We start from the raw sequence: 22,817 nt of genomic DNA, 5'->3' as shown, positions 1-22,817 counted from the left end.
GGAACTCGTGGAATTGTAGCTCTGTGAGGGGAAGATGGGCCTCCTAACAACTCCCAACATCCTTCACAAACTACCCTTCCCAGGATTCTTTAGGGGAAGGCATGCCTGTTTAAACCGGAATAGTGGAATAAATGTATGCTGTGAATGAGGCCTTAGAGTGGAAGCTACTTACTTAGGTCCATTGATTTCAGTGGGTCTGTTCTGAGTAAAACTTAGGTGGCTACAACCCACGGCTATTCATTGCAGGTGTTTTTCTAGTTTTAAATTTGCATGCCACATTTTGTACTTCTAGTACTGTGAGCTACCTGGAGGGACCTGCACTGGGCCGAAGGGCAGGATGGGAATTTTAAATAGAGGACAATGTTAAGTTAAATGGGAAAGGTGTGAAGCAGCAACGGCTTTGGTGTCTTTAGGTCCGGAGTGCTGCAGTGGTGAGCCTGGCTAACACCAAGCACGACCTGGACCTGATCAAAGAGCAGCTGGAAGAAGAGCAAGGCGGGAAAGTGGAGCTGCAGCGCCTGGTCTCCAAGCTCAACACCGAAGTCACGACGTGGAGGACCAAATATGAAACCGATGCCATTCAGAGGACAGAGGAGCTGGAAGAGACCAAGTGAGGGAGGCTTTCGGGGTGGGGAGCCTCCTGGGGGCCACATGCTAGTGGTGGGCAGGGCTGGAGACAAAAGGGGCAGAGCAATGAATGCAGATTTTACCTTTGTACAGTAAGGCTCCTTTCTCCTCCACTTGCACACACATGTCAGAGTTCAAGGGAATTTTCCAGCCGTGCAAAAAACACCCATGGGGGTTGCAGAGCAGAGCTAGCGAGGGGTACAGGCTGGGGAGTGTCCCAAGGGCCAGAAAGAGAGACATGGAGGGCCACGAGGCCTCCAGGTCTGAGGTTACCCACCCCTGTTTCAGGGGCTTCCTGGGCTACGTCAGTCAGGGCCAGATCCTGTCCGTTTCCCTTGTTCAAGAAAGTCTTGCACTGGAGCCCTAAGGGAGCTGTTGCTTCAGCACCAGCAGTGAAGCAGTTCAGATGGAAGGCTTATATAGGAAATGGAGGGGCCACCCCTTTCTGGCTCTCAGACAGGCCCTGATCTGGGCAGATGTTTGCATGCGCTTCCTCCCACCCAGAGCTTGGAAAAGTTACTTTTTTGCACTACAACTCCCATCAGCCCAATCCAGTGGCCATGCTGGCTGGGGCTGATGGGAGTTGTAGTTCAAAAAAGTAACTTTTCCAAGCTCTGCCCCACCCCCTCACCTGGTTGTAGCTAGTCAGGCACTTCATGGACAGCCCTGAAACTCCTGCCTAGCTCCCCATCTCTTCTTTTCCTGTGGTCCTGGGGGTGATGAAGAGGGTGGAAGAACCAGCCAGGAAGCAGGCAACTGGTGTGGAGTACTCCAGTCCTGCAGTGAGATGCCTGGATCCGACAGCTCCTCAGGTTCATTGGTGGTGCAGATGTCCACTGGGGGGGCAGGTTCTGTTCCCCTTGCTCCTCCTCTGATGAGACCTCAGAGCCCAAGTCTGGGCAGGGCTGAACCCTGGCAGGTCCAGATTTTGGAGACAGACTCTGTGGTGGGTCCCCACCACTTCTGTAGAGTGACTCCTCCTCATCACCTGCCACCAAAATGCCCACAAAGAAGGCTTGTCTGAGGAGGGCATGCCACAGCTGGGGTGTCGCCACTGAGAAGGCTCTCCTCCATTGACCCCCTGCCTCATTTCACTTGGTGGAAGTATGCAGACCAAGGCCTCAAGGTCCAGGTAGGTAAATATAGGAAAAGGCAATCTTCCCAGCATCCTGATCTCAAGCTATTAGGGCAGGTTTGGGAAACCTGTGGCCTTCCAGATGCTGTTGGACTCCCATTTGTTGGACCCCCAGCCAATACAGCCAAGAAGTAGGGATGATGGGAGTTGTAGTCCAGCAACATATGGAGGGCCACAGGGTTTCCCGTTCCCGCATGAAGGGCTTTAAGACTTTGAATTGGACCTGGAAACTGCCATTAAGTTGCAGCAACGTTGCTCTGTAAAGATGCCTGCGGTGTTCACTCTGCAACCTCTGCAGCACTGACTTGTCTTCTCCTGTCTTGTTATCTTCGTCTCTCAGGAGAAAGTTGACTGCCCGGCTCCAGGAGGCAGAGGAGACGGCTGAATCGGCTCAAGCTCGGGTGGCCAGTATGGAGAAGACCAAGCAGAGGCTCCAAATGGAAGTGGAAGACCTTACTCTGGATCTTGAGAAGGTGAGGGGGATCCAATGTTGTTGCTGGCCATGTTTTACACATAACATTCCTCTAACAGCAATGCTACTAGACCTCTGCAATCTTTCAGGCTCATTCGGATACAGGCTGGTGCTTCTTGCTTGCATCAATTGGAGAGGCTACCTTGGCGGGAGCAGGTGAACCCTGAATTCCAACATGACATGACAAATTCTGCCATGCAGTCAGTTAGATGGAGTATTGCTTATAGTTAAGCCTGTTGCTAAGAGCTTTGCTGGATGTTGAGATGTCTTGGGCTGGCCCTGCAAATGTTGTAGTAAATATAACAAAGGTGCTGAAGCACTCTGGGCAGCTCCTTGAAAGCTGAGACTAAAACCTGGAATGGATTCCATTGCCCCACTGACATGGCGCCTGAATTAGACTGAATCTAACCCTAAGGAGGCTGTCGTGTTGCCAGTATTGGACTTCACCTGCTTACCACAAATTATGATTACAGTCGTAACTTAGGAGGCAGTATTGGTAGTTCCATCAGATTTAATACCTAAAGAGAAAAGTCTGTGCTGTCTGTTAGAAAGTCAGCAGCCTGTAAGGGTGGGGAAGAAATCTGATTCTGTTCGCATTTAAAGGTGAATCTACTTAATTTTCACTTCCCAAAACCATTTTTAATTAATTTTTTAAATTTGCAAAATAAACAAAGGAAAAAGGAAGAGAGAAAAACGAATAAAATAATATAAATAAATTAAAATGTTAAAGATAGAAAATTAAAAATAACTATATATGAATACAACTAACATTAACAATAAACCTCCATCAGTTTCCATTATGGATACAATACCCATCAGTACATGCATCTTAAGTTGAACATATGAACAAAACAATATGCATACTGAAGCACAGCCCTCTTTCAAAATTCGCACGTGTCCGAATTTTGCAACTCCATTCTGCAACCCAACAATGTGCATAAAAATGCATATAAGTGAAAATGACATACAAATGCATTATATTATAGGGGATTGCTTGCAAAAATAAGTATGTTGGGCAAAATTACATACATAAAAGTATGTATTAGGAGAAATGTGTACTAAAATGCTTATGAATATTTTTTTAAAAATCACAAACTGATACCTAAATGCAGAGAAATGAATTTAAGATTGGAAAAATAAGAAACGGGGAGAAACCGAAGTGGACAGATTTGACCCTGCCTGCCCGCCCACCCCATGTCTTAAGGAAAAGGGAGATTTGCCCCGGTGAAGGAAAGGCAACCAATAACCCTTAACAGGACAGTCTTTCAATCATCCATTTGGAAGTCTGCTGGCCCCGTGAACTGCTGTTGGCCAGCTGACCTGTGAGGAGCTGGGTTGAAATGATCCTCAGCGGGAAACAGATAACAAATGCCTGTTTGGCTTCCTCCTCCCAGTCCAATGCAGCCTGCGCAGCCCTGGACAAGAAGCAGAGGGTCTTTGACAAGATGCTGGCGGAATGGCAGCAGAAGTGTGAGGAGCTGCAGCTGGAAGTGGACAACTCCCAGAAGGAGTGCCGCATGTACATGACGGAGAACTTCAAGCTCAAGACGGCCTACGAGGAATCCTTGGAGCACCTGGAATCCGTGAAGAAGGACAACAAGACTCTCCAGGGCAAGCATATCCGGGGCTATGGATTCTCTGTGCTGGGAAATTGCCTTAGACCCTTGCCTATCTCAGGGATGTGGAACCTTGCTGCTCTCCAAACATTGCTGGGCTACAGCTCCCATCATCCTTGACCACTGGCCACACTGGCTGGGCCTGTTGGGATTTGGAGATCAACAACATCTGGAGGGCCAAAGGTTCCTCATCCCTGTTGTAGATGAAGGGTGGCTAACCTATGGCTCTTCAGATGTGGCTGGATGAAAACACCCATCAACCCTGATCATTGACCATGATGGGTGGAGCTGATGGGAGCTGGGAGCCCAACAACATCTGAAGGCCTACAGGCTCCCCAAACCTGCCCTAACTGGAGATGCCAAGGATTGAACCTGGGATCTTCAGCATGCAAAGTATGTGCTCTGCCACTGAGCTAGGGCCCTTCCTCAAAGTTCAGTGCCGAGATGAGCTGAATTCTGTAACCTCTGTTTAGTGTGCAGAGTTTGCCCATTGGCATAACTCTGCTTCTCCTGAGTCATGGGGAAGGAGCAATTCAAATTGCCACCCCAGTCACCTTCAGTACATGGAACGTAGGCCTAGGTTGCCATCTTGTCCTTTGCCCTGTGCATCAGATATCACTCTGTGCATCAGAATGGCCAGCCCTGAGTGCCATGGTGACAGCCCTGAAATGTAACGGCCGCCCTGAATAACTTTGTCTGTGCTTCTCCTCAGAGGAGATTAAAGATCTGATTGACCAGCTGGGCGAGGGCGGAAGGAGCGTCCACGAGCTGCAGAAGATGAAGAAGAAACTTGAGGTGGAGAAGGACGAGCTGCAGATGGCCCTGGAGGAAGCAGAGTCTTCCCTTGAGGTAATGATTTTTTTCCTAGCAGCCCTAATTTAATTTGCACTTCCAGCTCCACTGGTCTCCTGATCCTATGAAACAGATGATGAAGTAGGGTTGCCAGGATCAATCCCTGAGACTGATCCTGTATCTTTAGGAGAAGAGAAAGTCAGCCAAGTGCAGGAGTTCTTGCAACCCTGTAATGGGAAAAACCACAAGGTGGAATTCTCCCTTCCCCCTGCACAACTTTTAATGATGCAGAAGACCTCTTGGTTGCCAGGCCTATGATAAAGAGGCAGGCGCAATGTTTGCGTGGGGTTGCCCAAGGAGGTCTGCCCTGATTCCCTTTTGGGGGAACCAAGAACGAGGCCTAGCTATCCTTGAGGTGGTAGACCAGCGTCTGGCCTGACTGTACCACTTTAGACTGCAAATGGACAGGGGGAGGTTTTCCACACCATTTAATATGCGGATGACACTCAGCTCTATCTCTCGTTTAAGTCCTCACCAGAGTTGGCTGTGGATACCATTTCCAAGTGCCTGAGGTCCGTAAGTGAATGGATGGGAAGTAATAGGCTGAAGCTGAACCCCGATAAGACCGAGGTGCTGCTCGTGGGAGATAAGAGAAGGTTAGGAGATATAGACCTGGTGTTTAATGGGGTAAGATTGCCCATGAAGGACCAGGTCCGCAGCCTCGGGGTCATTCTTGACTCCCAGCTGTCCATGGAAGCTCAGGTTGCGGCAGTGAGCCGGGCAGCTTGGTATCAATTACATCTAATACAGAGGCTGCGACCCTACCTTCCTGTCCATCTGCTCCCATGGGTAGTACATGCCCTGGTCTCCTCTCGCTTAGACTACTGTAATGCGCTGTACGTTGGGTTACCCTTGAAAACGGTCCGGAAACTCCAGCTGGTACAGAATGCGGCGGCACGTTTGATCAAAAACAGCCGTCGCCGTGATCACATCACTCCGGTGTTAGAAGAACTACACTGGCTACCAGTTGTGTACCGGGCCCAATTCAAGGTGTTGGTGTTAACCTTTAAAGCCCTTTACGGTTTCGGACCAGTTTATCTGAAGGAGCGCCTCCAACATCACCAAATATGCCGCCTGACAAGATCAGCCATGCAAGACCTTCTCTCGGTCCCACCAGTTAAAACAGCTAGGCTGGTGCGGACCAGGGAGAGGGCATTTTCAATTGTGGCCCCCACCCTCTGGAACTCCCTGCCTTATGATCTTCACCATGCCCCCTCCCTGGTAGGCTTCCGCCAAGCCTTAAAGACCTGGCTATTCAGGCAGGCATACAGGATTGCTGGGGTGGACTAGGGTTAGCTGTATAGATGGGCGGTTTTAGATTTTCATTGACTGTTGTTCTGGTTAAATGTTGTATTTTTATCCTTTTATCTTTTTATGTACGTCGCCTAGAGTGGCCGTTGTCACGGCCAGATAGGCGACTTAAAAATAAAATTTATTTATTATTATTATTAATGCTCCTTCTGCTACACCAGTTGTTTCCACTCCCCCCCTTGTTTGAAAATTGCTGAGGGTCATGGCAGACCACTTCATTATTCTTTTGCCTGTTGTAGCAATTGTCATGTGCCGTGCTAGATGCTGTACGATTTTTAATTGCATTTTTATGGCTTCTTTTATTTCTGATACATTGCATTTTGCCACATTACAATTTGAATTTCATAGAATAACATAAAGTTAAGGAATAAAAGAAGCCATACACATGCAGAGCTCAGCTTGGGAACCCTCGTACTAGACATCAGGAAAGAAGGGCTCCAGATTAGCCTCTGCTTTATGTGCAGTTTCTGTCCTCACCCATTCACAAAATCATGTAATTCCCATTTGGGAAACTGAGGGTGTTTCCAGACTGTCACTATTTTGGGGTGGAATTCAATCACATACTGGCAAAGTCAGGTTGCCCAATGATAGTTGATTGGGAGGTCTTACACAACAAACACATCCTCCCCCCCTCAAAAAAAAGATGGGATTTTTAAAGATAAGGAAAGTGGCAGGGAAACGCATTGAGAAGAGTGGGATAACACTTGCTTTGACGTAATGACCTCTAGCCTCCCTGCCAACAAATGAGATTGAATGCTCGTTAATCTCCCTGTGTAATCTCCCTGCAAACAAATCAGGAGGAATGCTCATTAAACAGCCAAGGTTGTCTAGTCTCCCTACAAACAAATCAGAGTGAATGCTCAACAAGCAGGTTGTCCAGAAGCTTCTTGAGAGTGATGCCCTCGGCCACATCTCCACCATACATTTAAAGTCATATTATACCACTTTAGCAGTCATGGCTTCCCCCAAAGAATCCTGGGAGCTGTAGTTTAAGGGTACAGAGAAATGTTAGGAGACCCTTCTTCCCCTTACAGAGCTCCAATTCCCAGATTGGTTTAGCAATCAGTCCTTCTATCCAGGGAACTCTGAGAAAATAAATGAGATATAAAAAGGAAGGGGGGAAAAGTTTGGCACATGAGCTTCTGGTACAGATATTGGGAGTTGTTTCCTGCTGAGCTTGAAGAGGGCTCAGTGTCCTTTGCTCCTCAAGGTTGTCCCATACCCAGTCAGTCCCTACTAGCAATAGACATTTTTCCCTCTTAAAGAGCCTGCCATCTATGCCTCTGCTTGTACATCTGCCGACAGGTGGAAGAGAGCAAACTCATCCGCATCCAGCTTGAGTTGGCGCAAGTCAAAGCTGACATTGACAGGAGGATTCACGAGAAGGAGGAGGAGTTTGAAGCTACAAGGTACGGAGCAGAGAACATGCTTGAAAGGCAGGAGGTGTGTAGACAGTTAGCCAAAGGTTCAAACTTGCAAAAGTGAAAGCATCAAGAAGTGCTTGAGAGATTTTTTTTCTTTTAAACCTCTAAAAAACAACCCTATGAGGTAGGTTAGGCAGAGAGACTATGACTGGCCCAAAATCACTCAGGGAGTTTCATGGCTGAATCAGTATTTGAACTCTGGTCTCCCAAGTCCAAACACTCTAACCACTATACCACACTGGCAGAGGACAACCAGTTAGTGGGCAGAAGGGTCAAACACGTCACCCAGCACTGGCATTCTGTTCCTGCCATTTTACAGATGATCTGCTCTGTGACGACAGGGATTCTCTGATCACTTTTTATCTTCAGCCCTAACTAAGTGATGCTATTTATTACCGGGCTAAGTTCAAGGTGCTGGTTCTGGTGTAAAAAAAATACCCTATACAGCTGGGGACCAGGATACCTGAAAGATCGTCTCACCCCTTATATACCCAGAGGATCACTGTGCTCTGCAGGCGAGGGTCTTATCAGGAGGTATATTCCACACAATATAGGAATTGGGCCTTTAGTGTGGTAGCACCGACCCTTTGGGATTCCCTCCTGTTAAAAATTAGACAGGCACTGTCTCTGTTGTCTTTTCGGCACCTTGCTCTTCTAACAAGCCTTTTAAGTAGAGATCTTTTCCAGCCTGCATCTATACTGGAATTGTTTTAAAGATGTTTTTATTGTTGTATCACTTGTTTGCTGCCCTGGGCTCCTTTCGGGAGGAAGGGCAGGATATGAATTTAAATTATATTCTATTTTTATCCTACTGTTCTGCCAAGGAGTGCAGGGCAGTGTGGTTCATTGCTCCTGCTTGCTGTTTAATCTAGTGCTCTGTTAGGTTGCATTCAGACAGCAGTTTATTTCATTTTCCTGATGTTTCCTTACCTGATAATGTCTGCATTTTATTTGATCTTTCACGTGACGTGAAAGCCCTTCTGGAAATCTAGCAGAATGTCATGGAAGTTTCATGCTCATTTCCATGTTCCAGGAAAAATCCATTTGCAACACCATTCACCCAGAAAATCATGAGAGTAAAGTGATTAAATTTGGGGCAGTCTGGCATACAGTTCTTTTCCGCCGTTTTCATGGGGGAATCATGGAGGAACAGAAGTGTGCATGTGCAGACATATCAGTGACATATCAAAGATGTTCATTGTTGTGTCACACACCCATACCCACTGGCTTGAACAAAGTTTGGGGTGACATGGTGGCATATCGGCCCAAAAGCCACAGTTCCATAAGGCAACAGATACTGCAGTGTGAAAGGAACGTGAGAAATCGGAACAGAAGCACTACCACTGTAATCAGTAAAACTAACACAATAAACCCCAGGTTTCAATGCAGCCTTGAAAGCTGCCCTCCAGTTTTCTTACAAGTTTTCTTCCATTTTTCTGCCTCATTCTCAGGGCCAGAGCTTGGAAAAGTTACTTTTTTGAACTACAACTCCCATCAGCCCAATCCAGTGGCCATGCTGGCTGGGGCTGATGGGAGATGTAGTTCAAAAAAGTAACTTTTCCAAGCTCTGCTCAGGGCACTTGAGAATTTATTTCGGATTTCAGTCAGTGCAGGGTTCTAAGTTTGCCTTATCATTGCAAAGGTGGTGTTTGTGTGCTTTTCTTCCCAGTAAATGGTTCTCCGGCACACTGCAGCCTCCCTGGCTGCCCATGCTTCTTGATCTGAAAAAGCCCAGCGGGAGGTGTACTGCATGACATCTTCCACTGGGCTTTGATTGGAGCACTGGCACCGAGGACGGCTGCAATGTATGGACCACCATTGAGATGGCTTGTAGAATGAAAGAAAAGATGCTTGCAAACACCCTTCAGTCACCTCAAAACTAAGGTAAGCGTGGCCACCCATGAGAATTCCATTGAAATTCTTCTCCCTCCCCTTTGATATTTTTCAAATCCAATTTCTTTCCTATCAATGGAGAATGCCAGAGAAATGTTTGGCTCAGCACTCGTGTTTATCCTTGCTGCATTCCAGAGAGGTAGGCTAGGCAAGGCAGATAGCGAGTGCCTACTGCAAGATCTCTAAATGATCTTCATAGCTGAGTGGGGATTTAAACTCAGGTTGTGAAGTCCAGCATTTAGGAACAAGGGAAGTTAACTTATACTGAGTCAGACCATTGGACCATCTAGCTCAGTGTTGTCTACTCTGACTGGCAGCAGCTCTCCAGGGTTCCAAGAAGGTGCTTCAGGTGCTTTTCCCTGCTTTACTTGGTCAGACTATTGGCCTGTCTAGCCCAGTGGCTCAGGGTCTCCATCAGGTCAGAAAGGGGTATCTCTCAGCCTTACCTGGGGATGCCTGGCATGGAGATGCATGGCAGGCAGATGTTCTGCCACTGAGCCATGGTCCTTCCCCAACTTCCCATAGTGAATGTCACCTGGACAGTGGGATTTATTTCTATAGCAAATAAGCATCAGCCCGGACTGTGTATCACATCTCAGAATGTGGCAATTGACGCATTTGCTCATGCTCACCTCTGTAGGAAAAACCACCAGCGTGCCATTGAGTCCCTGCAGTCCAGCCTGGAGATGGAAGCTAAAGGACGGGCCGAGGCGCTCCGTCTGAAGAAGAAGATGGAGACGGATCTGAACGAGATGGAGATCCAACTGGACCACGCCAACAGGAACAACAGCGAGCTTGTCAAGACACTGAAGAAACTCCAGCAGCAGATCAAGGTGAGATGAATCCATAAGGAAGGGAGTGAAAAGCCAGACGCAAAAGAAAACAGTGCCTGGATTCTGTCTCCTAAGGAAAACCCTTGCAGTTTAGTGCACACCAGAGAGGGCCCTGGTGGGTTACTCTCGTAGACGAGGCTGGCAAGTTTGGGCATTATGTCCAGAGCCCCAAGACCAGCAAAGGACTAAGTCACCCCTCTTCCCTCAAAAGTGTCACTGTTATCACACAGCATGGAGGAACGCCAGAGGCTACGAGTCAGACTACTGGCTGTAACTTAGTGGTAGAGTATCCACTTCGCATGCAAAAGGTCCCAAGTTCAGTCCGTGGCATCTCCAGGTATGGCTGGGAAGGACTGCTGCCTGAAACCCTGGAGAGCCACTGCCAGTCAGTGTAGACAACACTGAGCTAGATGGGCCAATGCACTCACTCGGTATAAGGCCGCTTCCTATATTCCTGGCATGGAGAGAAGGGCTGTAGCTCAGGGGCACAGCATCTCCTTTGCATGCAGAAGGCCCCAGGTGCAATCCCCGGCATCTCCAGGTACAGCTGGGAATGTCCCGTCTGAAATCCTGGAGAGCTGCTGCCAGTCAGTGCAGACAATACTGAGTTAGATGGACCAGCGGTTTGAGTGGGTATAAGGCAGCTGCCTGTGTACGGGTTGCATCCAACCGAGTTCTACACCAAGTAGACCCACTGAAATGAATGGACCTGAGTGAGTCATGTCTATTAGTTTCAGTGAGCATGACTCACATTGTTCCCCTGGCCAACGTGCAACCCGTCTGATCTGTGATGGTCCAGACCAAGCCTGACTCCACTGGCTATCCCTTTCTGCCTGCAGGACCTGCAGATCCAGATGGACGAGGACGCCCGCCAGCACGAGGAGCTCCGTGAGCAGTACAACCTCCAGGAGCGCCGCCTCAGCCTTCTCCAGACTGAGCTGGAGGAAGTCCGCACCGCCCTGGAGGGCAGCGAGCGCTCCCGCAAACTCCTTGAGCAGGAGCTGGTGGAGGTCTCCGACAGGCACAATGAACTCAGTGTCCAGGTGAGAACAGACGCTGGCTGCCTGCCTGGGTACAGCTGGCTGGCTGGCTGGCCGGGCACTGGGACATGTAGCTCCGGTGGCAGCAATCCAGCCATTTGCGATCACTCGTGGCCGAGTAAGATTGTCTTCCAAGATAAGGTCTTTAATGGTGGGTCCGTAAGTGGCTGTGGAGGCCAATTCTGGATCCACACAGCCTCCCACAGTGAGGACATAGGTTTCCAGATGGAAGATGGTCGCGATGGGGATTTGTTTGACGTGCCTTCCGCTTAGCTCATTTGTCCCATTCACCATGCTTCTTCAAAGTCCACAGCATCTTTGATAATAACGGACCTCCAATTGGGACGCTCATGGGCCAAGACTTCCCAGTTCTCGATGCTCATGTTACATTTTTTTAGATTTGCTTTAAGAACATCTTTAAATTATTATTATTATTATTATTAGTAGTAGTAGTATTAGTACCCCGCCCTTTTTCCAAAGCTGGAACTCAGGGTGGCTTACAAATAAAAACGAATACATATAATAAAAACATACAAAAACCTGCATTTAAAATTTAATTAAACTATATACGACATTAAAACATTTAAACGTACACTTAAAATGGTTAAACCTTTAAACCTCTTTTGCTGCCCACTGATATTCCGCTTTCCATCCTTAAGTTGGGAATAAAGTAGCTGCTTTGGAAGACGGTGATCAGGCATTCAAACAACATGGCCAGTCCAGCAAAGTTGATGTTGAAGGATCATTGTTTCAACACTGGTAGTCTTTGCTTCTTCCAAAACGACGCTAATGTTGAAAGATCATTGTTTCAACAGTGGGGATCTTTGCTTCTTCCAAAATGGATTGCTCCGGTGATAGCAATCCAGCAGCAGCTGATTCACTAAGCAGAATCAACAATGGCAAAAAGTTGGATGGGTGGCTTTTCTGAGTCCTTACGAGAGCCGGTGTGGTGTAGTGGTTAGAGTGTTGCAGTAGGACCTGGGTTCAAATCCCAACTCAGCCATGAAGCTCACTGGGTGACTTTGGGTCAGTCACTCTCAAAATATTGATATTAATATCAACATTTTTTGTGAGGAATAAAATCAGATCAGTAAAGGTAGCGGCTAGCAGACAAATAATGAAATCAAACTGATAATTGTCCTGTTAGGTCGACAAAATGTTTTCGAAGTGGCACTGGCCAATGGATCCCATCCCTACAGTCTAAAGAGGAGGCCCCTGTAAGACCATTAAGCCCAGACTCTAATGTTTCCTAACTGCACCATTGGAAGAAAAGGCAGGGAGGAAGTGGGGGCACCTCCTCTGTTGTGGGTCTTCATATCCTGGCTGCCAATTCTTTGCAAAGAAGGGCTAAGTGGGCACGATTTCCAGAAAAGATGTCTAGGCAGCAGGAAAGCACTTCATCCTTTGCCCGGATACTAGTTTACCCAGGTTCCACACCTGTTTTTTCCTGCTAGGGGGAGTTCCCAAGAGAAAAGCAGCAGACAGGAAAGGATTAAGTTGGGGTAGCCCAAGTGGTGCCTTCCAGATGTTGCTGGACTACAGTTCACATCAACCATTGCCTAGGGCTGATGTGAGTTGTAGTCCCAGCAACTACATTGGCTACTCTTGGATTAAGCACTCTCCTCTATTACACTGCTTCTCTACCAGAAATTGTTCTCTCTTGGGGGGGGGGATTTTGCAGAAGATAAATGGTGGCTGGAGTCCAAAATGATGAGGCTGGAGACAGAACGTGGTGTTCCATCCTCAAAAGCTTATATAGATTTCTGCCTAGCTCCTGCAAGGAGAGATAGGACTGTTTGCCCCCAAGTGAGTCCTGGGTCACAGAACTGTTGTCTTCCCTCTGCAGAACCAGAGCCTGTTGGTGATCAAGCGCAAGCTGGAATCTGACCTTCAGCGCATCACAAATGAGCATGAGGAGCTCATCAGTGAGTTCCGAGTGGTGGACGAGAGAGCGAAGAAAGCCGTGGCTGATGTGAGTTGCATCTCTGCGTTTGTTGCTTAAACCAAAGGAATGTGTGTCATATAGGCCCTTCGCAAGACAGATAATGATACATTTCGGAATGCACTGTGCCTAATGTTATTACTACTGCCGCCAAATCTTTTCATTATATATATATAATTATTTTTATGATGGTGCCACATCCAAAAGGTCTGTGTAGCATGAGTGCCCACAGGAATATTTGCAGGGTCTGTGTATGTGCAAAAGTAAAACACTTTAAAAAGGGAAGCTAGTTTCTCACAAAAACTTTCTTCTTTTACTAGTGCTTGTACTTTTTGCCTTGTATCTTAGGTTCTACAAAATGCTAGAAACTTATGCTAGAAATGCTAGAAAGCTGGGGATCTGGGGATTATGGTTTATGTGTGTGTGACTACACTCCTCCCCCCCCCCCACAGATGCTCATGTGTGCAGGCTAAATCCTTTGTGTAGCAATAATATGAGGTTAAAGGCTGAAGAATCTCTTACTCTTCATTCACTTTTTTAAAAAATCACACTTTGGTTGACTGTCAGGGTTCTAGCCAACTATATTCTATTCAGAGTAGACCCTCTGAAATTAATGGATATGACTAATTTCAATGGATCTACTCTGAGTAGAATTTAGTTAGATACAATCCTCAGTATTTTGCAGGAGGGATTTGCATTGAAAATCATGGGATGCACAATTGATTAACCTCCTGCAAACAAATCAGGATAAAGGGCTGTATAGCTCAGTGGTAGAACAACTGCTTTGCATGCAGAAGGTTTCAGGCTCAGTCCCCAGCATCTCCCAGTAGGGCTGGGAATGTCCCCTGTCTGAAACCCTGGAGAGCTGCTGCCAGTCAGTGTAGACTGTACTGAACTAGGTAGGCCGATGCTCTGGCTCAGTACAAGGTAGTTTCCTGTGTCCTATGTGCCTGGTTGCCTGAAGTGACTAGTATAAGGCAGCTACTTTTGTCCTTGTTCCACAGCCCTGATTATCACTCGACATCAGTTGAGGCGGGTGGCTCCAGTGCTCCGCACCTTGGAAAGCTCCTTGAAAGTTCAGACTAAAACCCGGAGCAGAATCCCTGACCCGCTGACATTGGAGCCACCAGCCTCCACTGCGTCGACATTCCCCTTCCTTGCAGTTGGGCTGATCTGAATCCATCAGGTTACAGGTTTGCTGAAGGTGAGACAGGACACCTGCTGCTCTCAATGAATCACCTGCAGTCCTGTTTCTTACCCTCCCTGCCCTCCCCAATCTAGGCAACCCGTATGGCGGAAGAGCTGCGTCAAGAACAAGATCACTCCATGCACCTGGAGAGGATCAAGAAGAACCAAGAGGTCACCATAAAGGACCTGCAAATCAAGATGGAGGAAGCTGAGCAAATGGCCCTGAAAGGAGGGAAGCGCATGATCATGAAGCTCGAGACCAGGGTAAGAACACGATTTCCATGGGCTGCTACCCATTACTCCCCCTGCAAACTCAGTGTGACTGTTGATGAAGAGACGATATACAAAGAGGTGCCAAGTCCTCATGAAAGGTTTGCAGGCCTCATAGAGACTCAGTCTGGGGGAGGAGAGCCTTTTTCAGCCCAAGGGCCACACTCCCTTATGGGCAACCTTCCGAGGGCCGCATGCCAGTGGTGAGAGTGGCCAAATGCAAGAAGAGGGTGGAGCAACAGAGCAACAGTGGTGACTCTTACCTTTCTACACTTCTCCATCCAGGCAAGAGGTATTACATAGTTCAGGACATATTCCAGCTAGGCAAAAACAATGAGGACACAGAGCAGGGCTGGTGAAGGGTGTGCCATGGGAAGGGGGTGTGGCCTCAGGAGAGTCCTGAAGGCCAACTAGAGATGCTGGAGGGCTGCATTTGGCCCTCTGGCGTTTGAGGTTCCCTACCCCTGACCCAGATGTTAACATTAAATGGAAAGAATACTAACATTTATTCTACACTGGGAAAATGCAGGGAAAGTCAGGGGAGGAGCCTTTAATGCAATCCACAAGTCCTGCTTCTGATTTTGCCTAATTTTAGCCATATTGCCCTGACCCTCTGCCTTCTAAAATACAGTTGGCAAGGGGACCAGCCCCCACATCCCTCCTGGCACTGGCCACAGACCTGAGGTGAGCAAAAATTAAATGCAGACAGTTTCAGCTCAGACAGTTACACAACCATCCAGAACCCTCCTGGCTTGCGGGATGTCAGGTGACACCAGCTGGCCAATCCCATGACACTTAAAAGTTCCCAGAAACACTCTCTTAAGAACATAAGAAGAGCCAAGCACCCATCTAGTCCTGCCTCTTGTTCTCACAGTGGCCAGTCAGATGCACATGGGAAGCCCGCAAGCAGGACCTGAGCACAAGAGCTCTCCCTTCCTGCAATTTCCAGCAACTGGTATTCAAAAGCAGGCTGGAGGCAGAGCATGGCAATCATAGCTAGTAGCTGCTGAGAGCCTCCATGAATTTGTCTAATCCCCTTTTTAAAGCCATCCCATATGGGTGGCCATCACTGCCTCTTGTGGGAGCCAATTCCAGAGCTTAAGTAAGTGCTGTGTGAAGAACTTTCTTTTGTTGGTCCTGAACTTTCCAACTTTCCACTTCACTGGATGTCCATGAGCTCTAGTGTGATGAGAGAGGGAGAAACGCTTTTCTCTATCCACTTTCTCCAGGCCATGCACAATTTCCCTCGGTCTGAGCAATATTTTGTTATTCCAATGTGCCACTAGACTAGCAATGGTCTTCCAATTTCCTACGGCTGCCTCACCGTCTATCTGCCTGGAGAAGAGCTGTACCTCAGTGGCAGAGTATCCGCTGTGCATGCAAAAGGTCGTGTTCAATCCCTGGCAGCTCCAAGCAGGGCTTGGTGAGCCTCTGCCAGTCAGTGTAGACAGTACTGGGCTAGATGGACCAGGGGTCTGATTCAGTATAAGGCAGTTTCCTCTGCTATTGCTTGCAGGCCTCTTGGAGGGCCTTCATATCAACAGGCAGGGTAAAAGTTCTATGAACAAATAAATGAATTGCCACCAAATTAAAAATAACAATATGAATAAGTAGTATTATTCCCTTGTGGTGACCTTGGAAGATCACTGAGAGCAAATATACTGATGACTTGGTCCTTTTCGGTAATCAGGGTTGCCCCTCCCCCTTGGAGGGGTATCTACACCTTTAATGGCTGCAGGGCAAGTAGAAAGTCCAACAGGTAATGGAGATTTTCTTTCCAGCGTGGAAATGTAAGGAAAGAAGTGTGCTGCACCTGTTGAATATCTGTCTTTGTTGCAGCTAATAAAGTGACAAAGGATACTATAAGGCAATGGGGGGAAGGGGAGCCTACTTGTGAGTAACTCTACATAAATATACCTAAATAAGCATTAACATGTCCCCCGTCTGGAACCCTGGAAAGCCGCTGCCAGTCAGTGTAGACAACACTGAGCTTGATGGACCAACAGTCAGGCTCAGCATAAGACAGGTTCCTACATCCCTACGTCTTGCCCACCTTGGGCCTAGGTGCCTGACAATCTCATCCTCCCTTTCCTGTTCAGATTAAGGAGCTGGATACAGAGCTGGACTCCGAGCAGAAGCGCCACGTGGAGACAGTGAAAATCCTGCACAAGAATGAACGGCGCCTGAAGGAGCTCGTCTTCCAAACGGAGGAGGACCACAAGACCAACCAGCGAATGCAGGAGCTAGTGGAGAAGCTGCAGAACAAGCTGAAGACGTACAAGAGACAAATCGAGGAGGCTGTACGTATCGTGGCAGCCTTCAGCACTATTTTCCCCACCCTCTACAATCACATGAACTAGGCCAAGGGGTGGGGAACCTTTGGCCCTCCAGAGGTTGCTGAACGACATCTGTCATCATCCCTGGCCACTGGCCATGCTTGCTGGCGCCAGAGGGAGTTGTGGTTCAGCAGCATCTGGAGGGCCAAAGGTTCCCCACCCCTGACCTACAGAAATTGCATAGAAAGAGTTGGAAGAGATGCCCATCAGGGGGTCCAGTTTGGCCCATGAAGCCACTTTCCCGAAACCATACCCATCCACCCTATCAGATGAGAGATTGGAGGATGGGGTTAAATCCTGCATTGGCTGCCGCTGGGAACAGGCATGTACAGCCAAGGCAGAGGTTTAATTCCCACTCATCAACTGATGAGTGGGGGTTAAATCTTGCTCCGTTCCACAGGATTCCATGCAAACCCCTTCCTGAATTAGAAAACCCAGGCTAAAAGGAGGTTTTTTCCCTTTATTTCAGCAGGGGATTCCAACACAACCCCCTTCCTGATTCGGGAGCAGAGTTGCTTCAGAATAATGACATCAGGTGATTGACAGATGGGTGGTCCCGCCTGCTTGTCAAATTTACCCTGTCAAGGGTGGAGAGATTAAAAAAACTGGGCTCGCAGCCAGAAACGTCCCCCACACCTGTATTAGAAATTTGGAGTGACAGTTAACATGAGCATGCATCTGCTGCCTGCATCTGGCTTAACTTGTGTTTTTCAAGCTGGTCAGTACAGAGCCTTTTTCATAACGACCAAACTCTTCTTTCCCATTAACTCTGTGTAGGAAGAACAGGCTAACCAGAGCCTGGCAAGGTACCGGAAAACTGTACATGAGCTGGATGATGCCGAGGAGAGGGCCGGAATGGCCGAGTCGGCCCTGAACAAACTACGCACCAGGCACCGGGTCTCAGCAGGCAAAGCCTTCACCTCTGTGGAAATCATCCAGGTCTCCAAGTCAGCCAGTTCTAAGTCGGTTGCTGAGGAGTAGATCCTGCCTCTTTGAATGTGCAGCTGGTAGGTGTGATATTTCCCTCCTTGCTTTTAAGTGATCCTGGGGGAGGAACTAATAAATACCAACAACAACATAATAATAAACACAGCAACACTTTTTGAATTTCAAAGCCTTCACATATATTATCTCAGTAATCGCTACAACATCCCTTTAATGTAGGCACTACTCTCTCCAGTGTTGCAGATGGGGAGCTGAGAGAGAGTTGCTTGTGTAAGGTCTCTAACAGTGAAATCCTATATGTGTCTACTCAGACATAACCCCCACTGAGTTCAACTGGGCTTACTCCCACGTAGTTGTATGCGGGATTGCAACCTAAGTGAGTTTATGGCTGAAGCAGGAATGGACAAACCTGGCCACTTTGGGTTCTCTCAGGTTCTCATTTTTCCAGTTAAGTTTAGTTCTCCACATTTCTGTATCAGTTTGCATTTTTTTTAAAAAAAGAAGTCCTCATGAAAACTTGTCAGCATTTTAGCGCAAATATCTCCCAAAATTTGGACTAAAAGCCGGACCGGATTCAGCTGCCCCACTGACATGGAACTACCAGCTGCCACTGACCTTGGGGCTTCCAACTTTGCTACCCCAGCAATTTAAACACTCTTCTCTTGATGCAGGCTAAGCTCTAGTTTTTGGGGGACCCAGGAAAAGGTGCCCTTGGTGACTTCCCCTCAGTGGCAGCAGTGTTGCAGCTACCAGCCTCCCCCTTGCAGGCAGGCTTACCTGAAGATGAAATATGGGGCTCTCCAGGTACTTTAAATGCTGAGCAACCTCTTGGCTGTGGCCCATTACATTTGCTGCTGCTAGATAAGGGGGTGGCTGGCTGGGGAAAACAGGGTTGCCAGAGTCAGCAGCACCAAGGAAGGGGTGGTTTGCATTCCTGTCAGTGCACTGGGCTCTCCCCAGCCCAGTGCTGCACCTACTTTAATTGTTTTCTTTTTGCCACTGCTGCCAAATCAATGGGATCTGCGGGGTGGGAGAAAAAAATTGCTTTTGGGGCTGGCCAGTTAAGATCCCTGAACTGGGGGTCAGCCACCTGTGCTTTAAGCTTTCCACCCTAGTTCCAATGGGCACCAGACACCACTGAGGATCTCTAAATAGGATGGTTATGTTTGGGCAGGTTCACATGCAGGAGTACGTGGCAAATGGCATTTTAAAGCCATTTAGAACTGCAAAGGGATTAAAAACTAGCACCTTGAATTGTGATTGGAAACAGGCCCAGGGGCCAGTGCAGCTGCTTCAAGGCTGACATGATAATTACTATTTATTATTTATTAAATTTATATTCTGCCCTTCCTCCTGAAGGAGCCCAGGGTGGCAAACACACACAAGATAAAAACATGCTAAAAGCATCCTAAAAACCACAAGATTCATATGCCTGGTATCAATGGTCAGCAATCTAGCTGCTATATTTTAACCAACTGAAGATTCCAAATAGTCTTCAAGGGCAGCCCCACATACAATACATTACAGCAGCTCACATGGAATGTTGCCTGCATATGGCTAACCATGGCCAATCTATCCCTTTTTGTCCCAGTTCTATTTTCTGCTGTGCTCTGCTCTGACTCTCTGTGAACCAGGATCTCTCCCCCCCCCCAATAATGTTTTATATCACTTTTTGGTATATAAATATCAGTACATTAACTAGGACCTCTTCTACATCTCACTGGCTCTTTATTTATTTGTCCATTTCCTGTTTGCCCTCTGCCTTTCCTCCATATCCAGTTGCACCATCTATGCCCTAGCTTTGTCCCAACTGAAGCACTTTGCTTCCCTTTACAGGCAGATGGATGAAGCAATTCCAGACAGCTGCCGCTTGCAAGATTGCTACCATAGTGATGACTGGAGCAGCTTAAGCCTATTGACGAGACACCTGCATGGAAAAAGACAGAAGGAAGGTGGAAGTGAAGAGTATCTTCGCATCCATTGGGAGACCGGGGGTTATCTAAGCATCCAACATACACAGGAGCTTGGAATTCAGCGTTTGCCCCAGAGTGTGTTTTCTTTATCATGAAGGTTATATTGCTATGTTTTCTGAGTTGGAACAAGTCTGTTTTTAATGCAGCCTGTTTGCATTTTCATGTCAAGGACGGAAAATGTTACGAAGGCAAGGCTCGAGCTGTCTCTTGTAAATAATTCCCCTTACACGAGTAGTCTTAATGCATAGTCTTAATAAAGCTTGATCCCATAGAAATGAAACTTGGCGAGCTCTATTCATTCTTTGCAGGACTGTGCGTTATATCCAATGTTATTCCAACTCTGAGTAAATCCATTGAAATATTGGACATATAAACACAGAATAGTAGAGCTGGAAGGGGGCTATAAGGCCATGGAGTCCAACCCCCTGCTCAATGCAGGCATCCAAGTTAAAGCATACCCAACAGGTGGCAGTCCAGCTGCCTCTTGAATGCCTCCAGGGTTGGAGAGCCCACCACCTCCCTAGGTCATTGATTCCATTGTTGTACCATTCTAACATTTAGGAAGTTTTTCCCGATGTTCAGTTGAAATCTGGCTTCCTGCAACTTGAGCCCATTATTTATTTATTTATTTAATTCAAATTTTTTATTTATTTAATTCAATTTTTATACCGCCCATAGCAAGGCTCTCTGGGCGGTGTACATCGAATAAAAACACTTTACATTCCGTGTCCTGCACTCTGGGATGACTGAGAAGAGATCCTGGCCCTCCTCTGTGTGACAGCCTTTCAAATACTTCTTTTCAGTCTTCTCTTCTCAAGGCTAAACATGCCCAATTCTTTCAGTCTCTCCTCATAGGGCTTTGTTTCCAGTCCCCTGATCATCCTTACCAGGAGAGTTTACAATACAAGATCAAGGATACAATACTGTAATAAAAAATATAAAAGCATAAAAACACAACAGATTGACAGTGTAATATTCTACATCAGTGGTTCCCAAACTGTGGTCCACAAACTTCATTCATGTGGTCCGTGGCATGTCCACATTATATGTTAATAATGATTTTTAATTGAATTTTATTGCTTCTTTTATTTCTTGTATTTTATTGTGTTACAATTTGAATTCTACAGAATACAAATTGTAATACAAGAAAATACAGTCTAAGGAATAAAAGAAGCAATAAAAACACAATTAAAAATCATAAAGAGCACAGTACATTACAAGTGCTACAACAGGCACAAGAATAATTAAGGGGCCCACCAAGATCATCCAGAATTTTCAAGAGGTCCATGGGGGAAAAGGTTTGGGAGCCACTGCTCTACATGTCTACTCAGAAGCAAGTCAAACAGAGCTAAAGGCAGTGATGTGGGTTTTCCGAAAAATTATTAATTGGAAAATTTCCCGGAAAATTTTCCAATGCAAATTACAATAAATTGCTTTGGGAAAACAATCCTGATGCCCCAGGGGGTGCTCTAATTTAGCATGTTTATTTTACTTGGGCGTAGTAAACAATGCAAAAAAACTTGGAACTGCCAAGGTTGCCTAATGTTTATTTGCAACTGGTGTCTATTCATAACTTTTGAAACCGAAAGTTTTCCATGGAATAATAAAGCACTGGAAAAACATCTGGAAAAATCCCCATTCCATATCACTGGCTAAATGAGGGTCACTCCCAGGTAAGTGTGTCTAGGATTGCAGCCTAAAAGCAGAAAGTTGACAAAATGGAAGGGACTCAGAAAAGAATGGCAAGCGGCTTTATCTGCCTTCACTCTTTCTGTGTTAACTCGTAATTATTTTGGGACACTTTTTAAAAGAGTAAATAGAGAACTATTCTCTCTCTAAACCAGGCGCACAGAACCTTTTTCAGCCTGAGGGCCACATTCCCTCCTTGGCAACCTTCTAGGGGCCAAATGCCAGCGGTGGGCAGGGCCAGATACAAGTGTGGATGGAGCAATTAATGTCAATTTTGCCGTTGTACAGTTGGCTGGTTTCTACACACACCCACAAGTCCCTCTCTATCCTCCACCCAGACAAGGAAGAAGTATTATCTGAGTTCAAGGACACGTTCTAGTCAAGCAAAAACATTTAGGATATGTGTGGGGACAGTGAGGGGTGTGGCCTGGGGAGCAAGTGGGTATGGCCTGTGGAGCATTCTGAGAGCCATATACAGAGGATTGGAGGGCCCATTTGGCCCCTGGTTTGAGGTTCGAGGTTCCTCATCCTTGCTCTAGACCACAAGTGGGGGAACTTTTTCTGCCATAGGGCTGCATTCCCTCCGTGGCAACATGCTGGGGGTTGCATTGCAGGGGTGGGCACAAAGAGAGACAAAATGTGGGTGTGGCCAGAGGCAAAGTAGGCAGAACAGTACATTGGGCTGCATTCCAGCTACACAAAATCCAGAGTTTTCTACACATCACCCACACATCTCTTTCTATCCTTCATCCAGGCAAGCAAGATGCAATATTACAGTTCAAGAACACATGCCAGCTAGACCACGGGTTCCCAGATCGTGGTCTGTGGACCACCAGTGGTCTGCAAGCTTCATCCAGGTGGTCCACGGTGTGTCCATATTAAATATTCAAAATGATTTTATGTGCACTTTATTGCTCCTGTTATTTGTGATATCGTATATTATTGTATCAGTCTGAATTCTATGGAATTCAGTTTGTAACAATACAAAACAGTACAGGAAATAAAAGAAGCAATAGACATACCGTGAAAAACTATACAGCACCTGGCACAGCACATTACAATCAGTGCAACAGTGGTCTGCCAAGAGCCTCAGCAATTTTCAAGTGGTCTGCAGTGAAAAAAGTTTGGCTACCATTGGGCTAGACAAAAACACTTGAAAATGGCACAGAGCAGGGTTGGCCTGGAGAGGTTGTGTGGCCTTGGGAGAGTCCTGAGGGTTGGAGTAGAGAGGCCTGGAGTCTAGGCTGCAATCCTATACAGGCTTATTTGGC

The 22,817-nt window shown here is 47.0% G+C and overlaps 1 protein-coding gene across 2 annotated transcripts in view; it reads left to right on the top strand.

Moving 5' to 3' along the window:
• Positions 1-20,137, top strand: part of LOC133372009 (myosin-16) — an 86,440-nt gene extending 66,303 nt beyond the window's left edge. For both annotated transcript variants that reach the window (XM_061600174.1, XM_061600176.1), the window contains exons 33-44: positions 414-610; positions 2,103-2,235; positions 3,629-3,845; positions 4,563-4,699; positions 7,319-7,422; positions 9,971-10,163; positions 11,003-11,206; positions 13,050-13,175; positions 14,427-14,597; positions 16,703-16,903; positions 17,717-17,946; positions 19,721-20,137. In XM_061600174.1, coding sequence (XP_061456158.1) covers positions 414-610; positions 2,103-2,235; positions 3,629-3,845; positions 4,563-4,699; positions 7,319-7,422; positions 9,971-10,163; positions 11,003-11,206; positions 13,050-13,175; positions 14,427-14,597; positions 16,703-16,903; positions 17,717-17,920 — 1,887 coding nt within the window. In that variant the 3' untranslated portion in view covers positions 17,921-17,946; positions 19,721-20,137. The remainder of the gene's footprint in view (positions 1-413; positions 611-2,102; positions 2,236-3,628; positions 3,846-4,562; positions 4,700-7,318; positions 7,423-9,970; positions 10,164-11,002; positions 11,207-13,049; positions 13,176-14,426; positions 14,598-16,702; positions 16,904-17,716; positions 17,947-19,720) is intronic.
• Positions 20,138-22,817: the final 2,680 nt, after the last annotated feature.

This window comes from Rhineura floridana, chromosome 17, assembly GCF_030035675.1.
Source record: "Rhineura floridana isolate rRhiFlo1 chromosome 17, rRhiFlo1.hap2, whole genome shotgun sequence".
Lineage (NCBI taxonomy): Eukaryota > Metazoa > Chordata > Lepidosauria > Squamata > Rhineuridae > Rhineura > Rhineura floridana.
The sequence above is the reverse complement of the archived record's forward strand: the minus strand, read 5'-3'. Positions and strand labels throughout refer to the sequence as shown.